Source organism: Accipiter gentilis, chromosome 7, assembly GCF_929443795.1.
Source record: "Accipiter gentilis chromosome 7, bAccGen1.1, whole genome shotgun sequence".
NCBI lineage: Eukaryota > Metazoa > Chordata > Aves > Accipitriformes > Accipitridae > Astur > Astur gentilis.
In genome coordinates, this window is record NC_064886.1 from 36,047,660 (window position 1) to 36,061,433 (window position 13,774).

At 35.8% G+C, this 13,774-nt stretch overlaps 1 protein-coding gene across 4 annotated transcripts in view; it reads left to right on the plus strand.

Annotated features, from left to right (window-relative positions):
• Positions 1 to 13,774, plus strand: part of CDH8 (cadherin 8) — a 389,193-nt gene that overhangs the window by 285,307 nt on the left and 90,112 nt on the right. For all 4 annotated transcript variants that reach the window (XM_049806245.1, XM_049806244.1, XM_049806246.1 and 1 more), the window contains one exon: positions 9,126 to 9,420. In XM_049806245.1, coding sequence (XP_049662202.1) covers positions 9,126 to 9,420 — 295 coding nt within the window. The remainder of the gene's footprint in view (positions 1 to 9,125; positions 9,421 to 13,774) is intronic.

The following is a 13,774-nucleotide window of genomic DNA, read 5'->3' on the forward strand; positions in this document are numbered from 1 at the left end:
TCAACAGTTTTCAATTTTAGCTCAAAGCTGGCTGCATAGCTCATGTTTATATTTCTGCACTGTAGATGTGTTTGACAGCCAATTGCGAGAAAAGAGCTTTCTATTTGCACTGCCAGATTTACACATTATGTGGTTTTAGACAGTACTTACTTCCTTATGTTCAGACACTGAAGTATGCTAAGCAGTCATCTTAAGTTTGAAAATTGCCTTCAAAAAAAGGTATTTTAATGCTTTCAGGTTTGTTTTATTAAATATTATTAAATAACAGAATGCATTCTGCATGGATTTGAAATTCTTTTATTGAAAAGGAAGATGAGTTAAATATATTATCAGTGGGATCCTCCTAATCATTGTGAGCAAAGCATGATCAGAAGCCAGGGTGGTGAAAGCAGCTGAAAGCAGAGCCTTGAAGGATTGTAAAATCATGACAACTTAAATATGCTTAAGTAAATAGAAATATCCTGTCACCTTTGACCACACTGGCCTATTGTATTTTTTTATGCCTTTGCTGATCTAGGCTATAGCTTGTCTAGTTTGACAGATTTCGTAAGCAGCCTTCAAATTACTGCTGTGGGTATGTAGTGATTAACTTTTTTATTCCTCTTCTGCAATCCTAAGAGTATGTATTATAAGATATTGCTTTGACATTCACTTGAGAAAATAATTTGAAAAACACAAAGAGGTCTTAGCGCTCAAGTGCAATGTACTCTGTGCCTGAGAATGAAGCCTAGCAAGTTATAATAAGCTTTTAAAGACGAAAGAAAAAATAAATCTCAAACAACACGGAAGAAAAGCACAGAACAGTGTGAATAAGATGATTATTATTAAAAGAACAAAAGAGAAGGATTTGGTATATAGGAACTGCTGAACTGGCCAGCATGTGGAATGGGAAATTCCTATGGCTTAAGGTTTTTCACAGCCTTCCCCATCTTTTGTCTATATGGAGGAAGGAGCAGCAAGATGGACGCTGCTGGTAGTAGAAATTGACAGCCAAAAGGGAGCAGTCTTCTGAAGTCATGTTTGGAGACTTCACACAGTCTTAAGGTAGTAGAAACAACAGTGTAGTTTGTGTTCAAGACTGACAAGATGGAGGAGGGAGTAAACGGCTTTACTGCTATTTCACTGAGTTGGGAAAAGAATGACAAGTGCAGGAGGCACTGTTAATTATAATGCCTGAAGCACTGGAATTGTTAGTATAAATGCTTTGACCCCAAACAGTAGGAGATGACAGACAGATACTTTTTTTCCCCAATAAAGACACAGAAGAGGGAATATGTTTTACAAGAGTAAAACTGCATGCAATTTTTGAGGCTCTCTATACCCAGCTTTCACATCTCCTGTGGTGAACCACAGTACACTGTAGATGAAATAATAGAGACATAAATGAGATGGGAAAGGATTCCTCTTTGGCAACAAGACACAATTCCATTGCATGTTTCCAAGTATCAGAAATGGTTGGGTTAAAAAAACAAGACCTTTTTACAGGAGTGGTGTCTGCTGGAACACCAGAAAGGAACAGCAGTCTGGGTTCAGAAATAGTTACATGAACTCCAAGCTAGGCAGAAAGCCAGCTACAAAAAGGTGCCAGCCATCTGAGGCCACTTGACACAGGACATTTGGGCGTTAAATAGCTGCAGAAAGCAGTGACTAAAAGTGGCAGTCCAAGCTGCGGCAGGACACAGGTCATATGTGGTGGTGGTGTTCTCAGGACAGAAGGGAAGGCAGATGGTATTCCCAAATGGAAAGGGCCAAGGCCAGAACTAGGAAAACAGAAAGCTTTAGCTATCATCTGGCTTAACATAAGGATTCAGAAGAAGCAAGGTATATAAGAAATTTATACAGAAAGATCAACCTGAGACCATGCTTTGGAATGAAGTCAGTAAAGAGTAGAAACAAATTACCTTGTCTTTGTTGCCATCACAACCACTGAAGATGAACATGTGATTGTGGATTTGAGGAAGACTTTGCACCTGGGGGCATGGTTTCCTCCCTCTTAGGGAGTTCCCCTGGCAGGGGGAACAACTTCTGTGAAACACCACCAGCAACACATAACAATTCTAATAAAAAATTGATACTGTGATTAACTGGAGATAAATGTGTAGACCTGTTTAGGAATGGCATGGGTAGTCTTATAGTCTGGATGTTTTTTCCTAATATGGATCTTTGTGAGACCGAATGTGGGTTTCTATCTTCCTCTGTTCCTCCCATCTGTAAAAAACAAGTATAGCTATCTTTTGTCTCCCATGACATTGAGTGAATATAGATATTAAAAATTATTAATTCAGCCTGGTAAGGAAGGCAATACATGACACGTACAGAAAGGACCAATGGTGCTCTAAACAGGAAGGACTCAGATCAAGATTCGGTCCCATTCCTGAGCTCTTTTCTTGCATCAGTTGGTCATAATCAGTGAATTAGAACAAAGAGATTGTTAGATCCCAATCTTGTTTCCAGTTTTTAAACAACAGTTCACTCTAGTGTATGATAAGATGATACCAAGAGGTAAGCAATGAAAAGCAGTTTGTGCACAGTTGCAGTATAAATATAAACAGAGACAAAATTAGCAAATCAAATAGAATAAAAAAGCAGTAGCAAAGAATAAACAGAAACATAAAAGAAGCCATCTGGAATCAAAGATACTCAAATGACATGGTAGGAAACTGAGGCAGACAAAAGCAGAGATTACACTCTTAAATGAAAGTGTTAGGGATATTATTGCTTTAATTCTCTTTGAATATGGTTATGAAACTGCAGCTGAGAAGTGTGAGTTGTAATGTCTTTCGACAGTTACTCCAGAGGCTTCAAGTTACATGATTCTTGTATCGTAAATGAAACCTTTGTCATCCATGGACATGGCTGTTTCCTTTCTGAAAGTGTTCCAAGTACTGACATTTTGTCAGGTACATCAAATCTGTGCCCCTATTTGTCATTACCCTGAATAATAATGCAGAATATTTGGTTTTCCTCTTCCCCATTGTGCACCTATAACTCCCAGTATTAAAGATGGGATCAGCCTATCCATGGAGAATATGAAAATTTCTATTAAATTGAAATTACGTTCACTGTATTAAATCTGTGTTGTGTGCAAATTAATTGAATCTATTTATAATAGTTTAATTATGAATGATTTTTTTAAACTTGAGTTATCAATAAATGTGCTCATGGTCTATTATGTGTCAGAGCACATCAACAATACACACAAAAATCTTCTGTAAAACCTAATGATGTTTGTATTTTTAGAAAAAAAACCCACCTGCAAAGTCACATACAGAAAGAAGCACATGATGAATAAGGTGCGTTACAGTTTTTGAAAGCAGTGATTGTAGAAGTCACTTAAATCCTTCCATACTTTCACAGAATGAGCTAGAGCTTCTTAGAACCCAGCAGTTGTGGAAAAGAGTCATAAAAGCTGCAAATTCTGTCTCTAAGTTCATTAAATGGGTTCTGCCTCATAAATGAGCAATTTCATTGCAAGACATAGGTAAAAAAATAGAAGAACCTGAAGCATTAGGATGGTGTTAGTGTGTTGTGTGTCTACCTGTGTAACTTCAGGTGAAAATCAGTGATGCACTAGTTAATCCCTTAAAAAAGATTCCAGAGTTAGGAAGGAGAAGAATGATGCAAATTTTAAAATGAAGTTTAAGGGCAGATTATGCCTTTTCCCTTGAAACAAGTAAGGGGTAATTCCCTTGTAATTACATGAGGATGAATTAATTACTTTCTAACAAACTCAAATAAAAACTTGACTACATAATGCCACTTTTTCTTTTCTTAATTAAAAATGTCCAGGAGCATTTTCATAATATATAGCTCCCCCTGCCCCTCCTTGTGAATTACTGATATATTTATGCTTTTTTAGTAATATGAGGAATTTTGGGTTACAAATCCTCCCTTTGATGATGCATCTCATTACGGGCTAGCCTGTATCAAGTTGTGCACCAACAACACACCTGGAGAGGACTTGCAGTGCCCAATTCTACTACTAAGGCCAGTTAACAGCTTTCTGCTGACTCTGGGTATGGACCAGACCCAAGTGCATTATGTACTTTCCTGATGGTGAACACATGGCTTCAACATGAAATTCATTGTGCTGAGCAAGCTGCGGTTTTGACTACCATTGATTTGCCAGGTAGCTGAATGAGAGCAGGTGAGACAGTTTCCATCTGCAGAAGAGACTCATAAATCTCTCTGTGTACTCAGAATTGCAAAAGAACTTCACAAACCTAGCTTGGAGCTTCTGCAGCCTTTGTCCGTATATTAAGTCCTTGGCTGCATACATAGTTTTGGACAAAGTACTTGATAAGAAAATGTGGTTAAAAATACGATGAACAAGTATCTATAGAATAGGAGAATCGCTCATGTATTTGTTGTTTACTGCAAAGTAGTGTTGCCGAAAAACTCGGAATAAAGAACTTATCAACACCAATTTAGTGTAGATAAGCAGACACTTCTTTATTGACGGCCGGGCGTGTGGGTGAGTCCTCTCAAAAACCACGCCCACCTGAACACCAAAATCATACACCTTATATTGAACTTATTCATTCATATTCATTAGATTTCCGAGAAATGTTATGCATATTCATTAGATTTCTGGGACTTTATTAGCATATGTTAATGTCCTTTATGCAAGCGCATTGAAGGTCTCTGGTGGTCTTCTAGAGTCCTCTGGTGGTCTTTCATAGTCTTCCTCACTTGTCCGCTTCTTGACCTTCCTTAGGTGATTCTGCGCAGTTTGGCCCTTGGCAGGTAACTAACTGTTTCTTGGCAGATAACTACAAGTTGCTTCATAAAGAACTTATCAGTTTCCATTAATTTGAAATTCTGACATCTTATACATTCTTCTAGGTTATAATATATTCCTACTATATCCAAATTATCTTAAATCTTAAGCTTGTTATCTAAGTTCTAAATGTTCCTACTAGATGATTTTGGCCAGTTCCTCCGGCCTTGGTACAGGGTTATACAGAGGATTTCACAGCAGCTGTTGGTTGTTGTGTAAAATGCAATAGATATGTAGGTTTTGCTAAAATATTTCTTATAATTCTGTATTCCTATTAAAATTGAATATGATTAATTCTAACTAATAACAAATCAATAACAAATCAGTAACAGTAGTACTTTTATATCTACAGAATGTAGAGGCTCTTTGAGTAAGTTTCACCTCTGCAATTTCTCTTGCATTGATTGTAATTATGCATGTTTGTATGTGTGTACATGGGAGCCTATAAATATATGTTATATATTTGAACAGTGTGTTGGGAATACTTTTAGATACACATTCATTATTAGTGAAAATAATGTTAGTTTTGTGGAAGTACACTGGGTGTGCTGTCACCGTTAATACTGGCTCCATTGATTATCATCTGTATTATAACATAGAATAGCAAAGGAATTAATAATGATTAGAAACTGCAGTGTTCACAGGATTCATTTTGAATGAATTTCATTATTTAGGAATGAACCTTTGCTGAGGCTACATGGGAGCCATTAGTTGGGTATTAATACAGGGCATCTGTGTCACCATTAAAACTAGGAGAGGATCCAAGACATCTCCTGTTGCCATAAATCCAGGCATGATTTGGGTGATGGTGTTGCATCTGCTACTTTAAGGGAGAGAGATCTTTGAATTTATAGTTCCACAGGTAGGGCAGTGATGGAGGAAGATTTCACTTCCTTTGAAGTCTAATTAATTGAATCTCACATGAAGGAAGCGAGTTTGACTCACTGTGAACATGATTAAGTTTTTCAGTAAACATGCTTTTCTGTTTGTTTTGGGATGCTGTCTAGTATTGGAACATAGGGGCTAGCTATAGATGTCTCCTTTTTAAAATAGAAATTCTTGTTATGTTTCTCGATAGTGCTCTGAAAAACAGGAGGTCAGCTTTCAAGCACAGGCGCAACAAATAAAGCTACAGGTGTGGAAAGCAGTTTCACATTTACAACATTTGTGAGGCTTTTTCAGCAGAAACTGATACTCATTTATCATATTCATTATGCCTCTCTATCATTCACCTAGACCCTATATAATTATGTGTTTAATGATCTTTAACCTTCACATGAACACAGCTTGCTGAAGCCTGACGATTGCTGTAAATTATCATTCACATCTGGTAGAAGAGAGGAAATATTACTTGGAAAAAATGCTGTGCTTTCTGGCTTAGAATTTCACTTCAGTTCTGTGATTTAACTTTGTAAGTAGATGATGATGTTTTAATCCTGTATCCAAACAATGAAATTACTTTGGAAAAATGGCTCTTCCATAGGTCATTTGTCATAATATTTTGATATTAGAGTGTAAGAGCTTCAAAATCTAGAAAAGATATTTTAATCTGTCAGCCTGGATGGTCACCATAAAAAGTATATATGATTTCAGTAAATGCTATATTTATGGCTTTTTTTTATACTTGGTTTCAACTTTAAGATTATAAAATGTTTCTAGCTCTTCCACTTTTTATTTAATATTTAGCCCTTCATTTTATAGTGTTTCAAATAGCAATATCTGTTTCTTTCTTTTGATACAAAGGGCTTTAATTTATTAGAAGAAACAATAGTATCATAGACTTTTTTTCATTTTAACTGTTGGTATTTTACTAGCACTGCAAAGGTTTTACAGCTTTACATTAATTTATACCAGAGCTGATTTATGAACCATAACTTCCTTTGGATAATACGGGTAAAACTTACACTGGAGATTATACCGACAGCCTCTCCTACTTATTAGCAAATAGCAAATTGGTGAATCTTTGAACAATCTCAAATACTTGCGTGAAATATCTAGTTTATTCAGCCAGTGCCTTCTCAGAAATTCAGATTGTAATTTTTCACTGTAAGGCTTTGTGGAATTGGGTGAACTGAGATGTTCCCAATTGCTTTGCCAAGTTGTGCCTGTCAACACAATGTTGTGATATGACATCACTGTAATTCAGCTATGAATATTCTGCCACAACCTTCATATGCAATGTTAATAACGTATAGATCTTATTCAGGGATCAAATAGATGCTTAAATTATAAACAATCTGTTTAATACACAAGCAGATTCTGGATTGATCTTGACAGGCTCTGGGACCCTGAAAATAATTTTTTATGTTGCTGACATCTACATTGAGTATAATCCTGGTCATAAGGACAATAATCTTTAAGACCAAAAAAAAAAAAAAAAAAAAAAAAAAAGTTGTAATAACATGTGTGACTGAGGGATAAAACTGCAGTACCAACCAACAGGAGAGTGCTGTTAACTTAAATTAACATAAATTATGCTGATTGTTCTCAACTAGAAGCTGATAGCCACTACAAAAAGAAAAACATTGCTTTTTTGGAAAAGGACTCAGCTGTCACGTGATGTCTACATGTATGTTCATGTGGTTTGGGTAGGAAGAGTGAACTGGATTGAGTCATTCATATTCACAGACAGTTAAAGTGCTTTTGAAAAGTTGTTAAAACAGTGGCATGGTAATAGCTGGTGTGGTAATAACGTGTTACCCAGCAAAACACAGAGGATGAAGTTACACCTCTTGTAGTCAGTGGGAGTTCTGCTATTATTGCAGAGCAGAGAATACACTGGCGGCCCAGGATTTTGTGTGTATAATAAACCAGATCAACTGGAAAATCAGACCTGACTGCCATTGTCCGCTGTGCTCATTGCAGCAATTCAAGATTCCTTTTTTGTAAGGTGCTGTTAACGAGTTTTCTAATCTCTTATTCCTGAACAGCTAATTTGCGGATATAACTGTATGCGACCAATTATCTACTGAAGAACCTGCAGAGCCTACTTGTGGTATGACATACAAATCTACTTGTGGCTTGGCTGTAGCCAGTGTTACAAGGCTTTTTTTCCCACGCCTATTTTAACATCCTAATGCAGGTCCTTATATCAAATGACAATGCTGCCCGGCCCTAGCAACCACTGCTATCAATTGAAAAGTATGCATAACCAGCAACAATTTCTATTGAGCTGTCTGCACAAAAACGAGCAAACAGGAACAAGTCTAGTAGTAGTTGTTGTAAGTCGTGTTGCAGCTATCCTAAACAGGTTGTACGTATTTCCTTCAGACTATCTTTTATGTGGCAGAGATAAATAATAATAAATGCAACTTACGTTTCTAATGATGTGATATTCATTTCTTCTTATTGTTCATATTGAGTGTGTTAGATTTAATAGTAAATAGAATTTAAAGCACTGTTACTGTATATTTAAGTTATTATCCTGTATTTTTTAATGTGTTGACACTAATACATATGGTCCACCAATTGGTGCGCTCGCCCTCGCAAATTAAAAATTATTGGAGATAATCTGCTATTTAGTACTTGGCTCTGAGCCTGCAAAAAAATCAATGGAAGTCCTTTGTTTGTCTCCAGTGTTCTTCAGTTTAGGCTTTTAATTAACAAAAAACTTCAAAGTAAAGAAGAAAACCTATTTTTCCCATACTGTTTCAGATTATTATAATCCTATCTTGTTTTTTGAAAAGCCAAGTACAATCTAAGTATTATTTTTTCTAATGGGGCATTGAGGAGAATGGGAAGATGTGTGTAAGGGCTGTTCTTACATTTCTGGAAACTTGCTTTAACAAAGCTTTCTTTCAGGGGAAATACTTTTAGAATAAAGATCTTAAAACCTTTTAAGTTCTGCTAAGAGCTGAGTTATGATATGGTTCTAAATTTCTGTGAATGCTGTCCATTGCAACATTTACACAGATGCCAGTGTTCAGCCACTTTCAGTCACCTGAAAGTAAGCTGAAAGTAACAATAAATTATAAGCAAAAAGATTAAAATATATATTATTGTTAATCCTTTATTCGCCCTTTGATCTAATAGGTTAAGGACATTTTGTGCTTGTTCATTTTGGCTGATAATAGTTCTGAAGACATTTACATTTTAGAACAGGGATTTAAAATATATATAACAGCTGCTTTTTAAATAGAAAGTCTAATTACAGCTATGATTACATTCACTTTTGATTAGTATGCATACAAATCCCTGCTCTCCTTGTGTATTCAAGCTAAGATGTGGATCACTGGTGCTAAGATTAAAGTACAGAAGAATAGCTTGACAAAATGCATGGTTAGAACAATGCAAAAAAAATTCTGGGTGTAATTTTTTGTCTCTAAAATGCTTTTTTTCCTTTTAGTTACACACAGACCTGGATCCTGGCAGCAGCAAAATCAAGTATATTCTGTCAGGAGATGGAGCTGGAACAATCTTTGTGATCAATGACAAGACTGGAGACATTCATGCAATGAAAAGGCTTGACCGTGAGGAAAAAGCTGAATACACACTAACAGCTCAAGCGGTCGACAGGGACACAAACCAGCCTCTGGAGCCTCCTTCAGAATTCATTATTAAGGTTCAAGACATCAATGACAATGCCCCAGAGTTTGTCGATGGTCCATATCATGCCACGGTTCCAGAAATGTCTGTTGTAGGTATGTATGTCTAAACATTGACAAACTTTGATTACTCACAGTTTAAACTACAGCAGTATGCCATTGAGTTGTTGATGAATAATAAGATATTTATTATGTTGTTAGCATTAATTTGCATATTTTCAAATCTCTTCTTGGCCAATGCTTTCATCTGCAGCACAATAGTAGAGTCCCTTAGTAGTAAGAAAATGACTAACAGATGTATTAATGTGTCTTTCTTTGTCCAACAGCACTTTAATGGGCTGAATTTATATTCCCCCTATGACACTGTAGTTAGAGTATTGTTATTGAGAAGGATTTATCAAGATTTGTTCCAACATGACACTCTAATCCTATTGATACTTTGTTGATGTTTAATTATCTGTTTGTGTATTTTCATACACAGATGTAGTACTTGCAGTGTGTTGATACATACTTATTTGTTTTCCTCTAAGTGCAACTGTCATCAGCCAAAAACATTGAAATGAAAGATGCTGTGTGTGGGAATTGATGGTTAGACTCTAGAGTGGACTTAACCAATTAGCCATAGGATTTGAGTGGAAGGTGGAAGGGGAAAACAGAAAGCTGTGGAAAAAAATGGTGAAAAGAGAAATTAACTGTGTGAAAGGGGAGAAAAAGAAAGGAGTAGAAAATAATCTTCTTAATGTGTTTTTCTTACACTTATTCATTTTTGTCAGATTAGTGTGAATCTGTTTCCTTCTGGATTAATATATTAGATTTTTTTGCTTGGTTTGTCCCTTGTTCGGTATTTGCAAATGTGTACCTCTAAGTATATATTTATACATTTATGTTCTCAGGTCCTCAATTCCTACTGATACATATGTATCAAGTGCAGGTGATCTTTAGTTGTCACTAAAGCAAAAGGGAAATAAACCCATCAAACCAAAAAAGTCAATTTCAGGGTAATATAAGAATCCAGTATAAGCAAAGACATCAAAATTTGGCCATGAAATTCAGAGTAAATTCTAATGTTTTCTAGTATTAGGTTGAGGATAATGTGCTTTTCAGCAATTTGTCTACATCTGTCAAAGAAAGATAATTGAAGGAGTGCCAAGGCGCTTCATAAAATAAAGCAGCACCCCATCAAAAAGTTTTAAAAACACCATTCTGTCTTAGTTAAAAAGAGGAGTGTGAGAAGCCAGAATCGTCCTCTCACATTCAGTGCAACGAGTTGTACCAGGTCATATTCAAATGTAAGCATGGTGTGCTGACTAGACAGTGATACCTGAGGCTTCTTTTTTTTTTTTATCTCAACACTGCTTCAACAGATTTTCATATGTTGGATGCATTGAATTGCTTGTGCTGAAACTGATATGTGAATTATTCAAGCCTGTGTGTCAGTTCTTTTACTAAAACTTAAGTTTAACTTGTTGAGTTAATTTTAATTATACAGCAGCACAAACATAATATGGACCTGCTTTCAGAAGATATGTTGCCAAGCTCTAGGCAAGAAAATGGCTTAATTAAATAAAATAAATTAGAAAAAAAACAAGGAAAAAAAGGAGAGAGGAGAGAGGAGGAGAATGAGAAAGGGAAATTGAAGGCAGTTAATCCTTATATGAATGGGACTTGCTTGGTATTCTAGGAGAAAAGAAATTGAAGATATATGCAGACAAGAAAACATGTTTTCTGATCACAAAGGCTACTATAAAAATAATTTATACCTGTGCATATGATCAATATTTATGATCCTTAGTAAACACATGGACCTTATCCAAGGAGTACTCACTGTAAAGAAGATGAGGGGAAAAAAACCCCAAAATTTTGTCAGGAAACTAGTCAGAAGATCAGATGAATAAAAATCTAGTGAACTCATGAACACGAGGTTTAAAAAATGGTAAAAGTGCAATGAGAGCAAGAGGATAAAAGATAAAACATTAAGGAAAGAGAAGTGAAGTGAAACAATTGAGAGAAGTGTTAGGTTGAAAGAGGAGGGGAAAAATGTGAAGGAATGTCATGAGAGATGAATTAAAAGGTAAAACATTATCTGCAAAAACTTTAGAGTAGGAGGTTGTAGAAGAAATTACTAATGCCTGGACATAGATGTCAGTTTAGGGAATAGTGAAGGCAGCTGGTTTTTGGAGGATATTTTTGCACCTGTTTCCTCTAGCATGATGGGGGAAAGAGAAACTCTTCTTCACTGAACTGCCTCTGAAATCATGTAGTTCTGCGTTTTTATGTATTCTTAGGCTGCAGGAGGAGTTTGGTCCAAAACAAGTTTATTCTAACAACACAAATATAGGTAGAAATTTCTTATAGATTATCTCAGGGGTCTGCCATTTATTACAGTTACTAGTGAAACTGTGCAAGTTTTGCACATTTATCCCTTATGATCCCTGAACTTTGCATATTTTTTATGTGACATTCCTAGGGGTGTATGTTTTCAAGCTATTCCTCTAAAGAAACACAAACATACACTCCTGCTCTTTTGTTGCAAACAAAACCTAATTTTCAGCTGCCACTTAAAAACTCAGAGTACGTTTGCCATTGCATTACATGGGTAATGAACGACTGTAAATTCTATGCAGCATATACAGTCAAGTCTGCATCTTAATCTCTGATGGAACCAAACTTCAAGGCTGGAAAGTTGAAGATAAGAATGTTACCCCTTCACTAATATTGCTGTTACTATTTCCTTCTGCCTTCCTCTATCAACCCACAGGTAGCAATAACAAAAGCTGTACTAAATGATGCTCCATAAATTATTTTAACTTTCTTTAAGTTTTGTTAGTCCTCCTAAAATTACTTCAACTCCTTGATAATGTTTATAAGAAAACTGTCTCCTTTCAGTGTTCAAGAAATTATTTTTTTTTTCCACACTGACTATTTCACTTCCATTATCCACTTATTTAATTCCCCTTAAAGAGATCTCCACCCACTGCTAATTTCAGCCTTGACATTTCTACAACACAGTCATTACTAGTCAGTGTTCTTATTCAGAATAAAACAAAGTTCTACTAAACCTCTTCTTTCCTCAAAATGCTTATACCAATTCTGACTGCTCTGAAACAGAAGAGGACCTCATATGCTATATATATAGTACTTATGTAATGAGGGTGCAGTACAAGGCATTTTATTTTTGGACCTCAGTGGAAAGCAATGCATAAAATACAGATGAACACATTAACTTTTCATTAATCTGTGATGTATTGAGGTTCTAACACAATGCAGTTTTTCTAATAGGTAGATTAGATACTGGTCTTATGTTTCTTGCTAGAAGAGATGTATTATATAAATGACAGTGGTATTTTTGCATGACTATCTAGAACATGAGTGATACACTATGGGGATGTGAAAACTGCAACGTATGTGCAAACTTTCTGTATGTGATACGTATGAACGTGTGTGTATGCCAATATATGAGATTATCACATGTATATGGCTGCAATCCAGCCTGTTTGATTTTTATGTTATGTATCAGTGACATCTGGAAAATCCAGCTTCCCTACTAAAACAAAAGAAAAGGATTTGCATGGCTTTCCTCCCACTGCTTGGTGCAAAGACGATTAGTATTACACTGTTATCTCCGGTAGGAATGATGCTCACTTTTCAGCTGTCTTCACCGAACACACACCCACACGCATACTGAGTGGTGTGTATCGTCACTGTGTTCAGAGTTATTCTGAAATAATTTATTTCTCTCTTTGAGGAAAGAGAGGAGCACATTCCGGAAAAAGTTTTGAGAACTAAATTGAGTTTTCCCTTATTTCATCCTTGTGTTCCTTTCTTTTTTTATGTAACTCCCATATAATCTACCATAGTAAGCCCTGTTCCCCAACTCTGGAACGCTGAATTTGCTTGTGAAAGCTGGTAGTGTATATGAAGAATATGTTCTTTGCTGAAACCAAGCCCTTTAATCTTTTAATTCTGATATTAATTTTCTTAAGAAATAAAAGATCAAAAAGTGAAATCTGTGGATTCACTTCATTCTAACAGTATTGCATTTCACAAATAGGAGATAATTTAATTTGTCTGTAAATCTTGTTTAATCACCTTTAGATGTAAAGGGACATACTGGGAATGAAACCCAGTTAAAACCTTTTAAAAAGAGATCCAACTAAGCTTCTGGGAAGAAGAACCCTATGACTCATTATTTTTTTCCCATTTGTCTATGAGCTCTGTATATGTGCCTGCAATGAAGATTTCTTATTCATTTACATAATATGTTATCTTAGAAGATCCACAAGGGTGATTCAGACTGGTCTTATTTAAAAAAAAAAGAAAAGAAAAAAACACAGACACCCTCCTCGAGTATGTTGTATTTCTGTGTTGCCTTCTCAGCTACACACAGATTCATGAATTCCCTGAAAGCATGCTGCAGAGGTGATAATGGGAGCAAAAGTGGATATTGTCT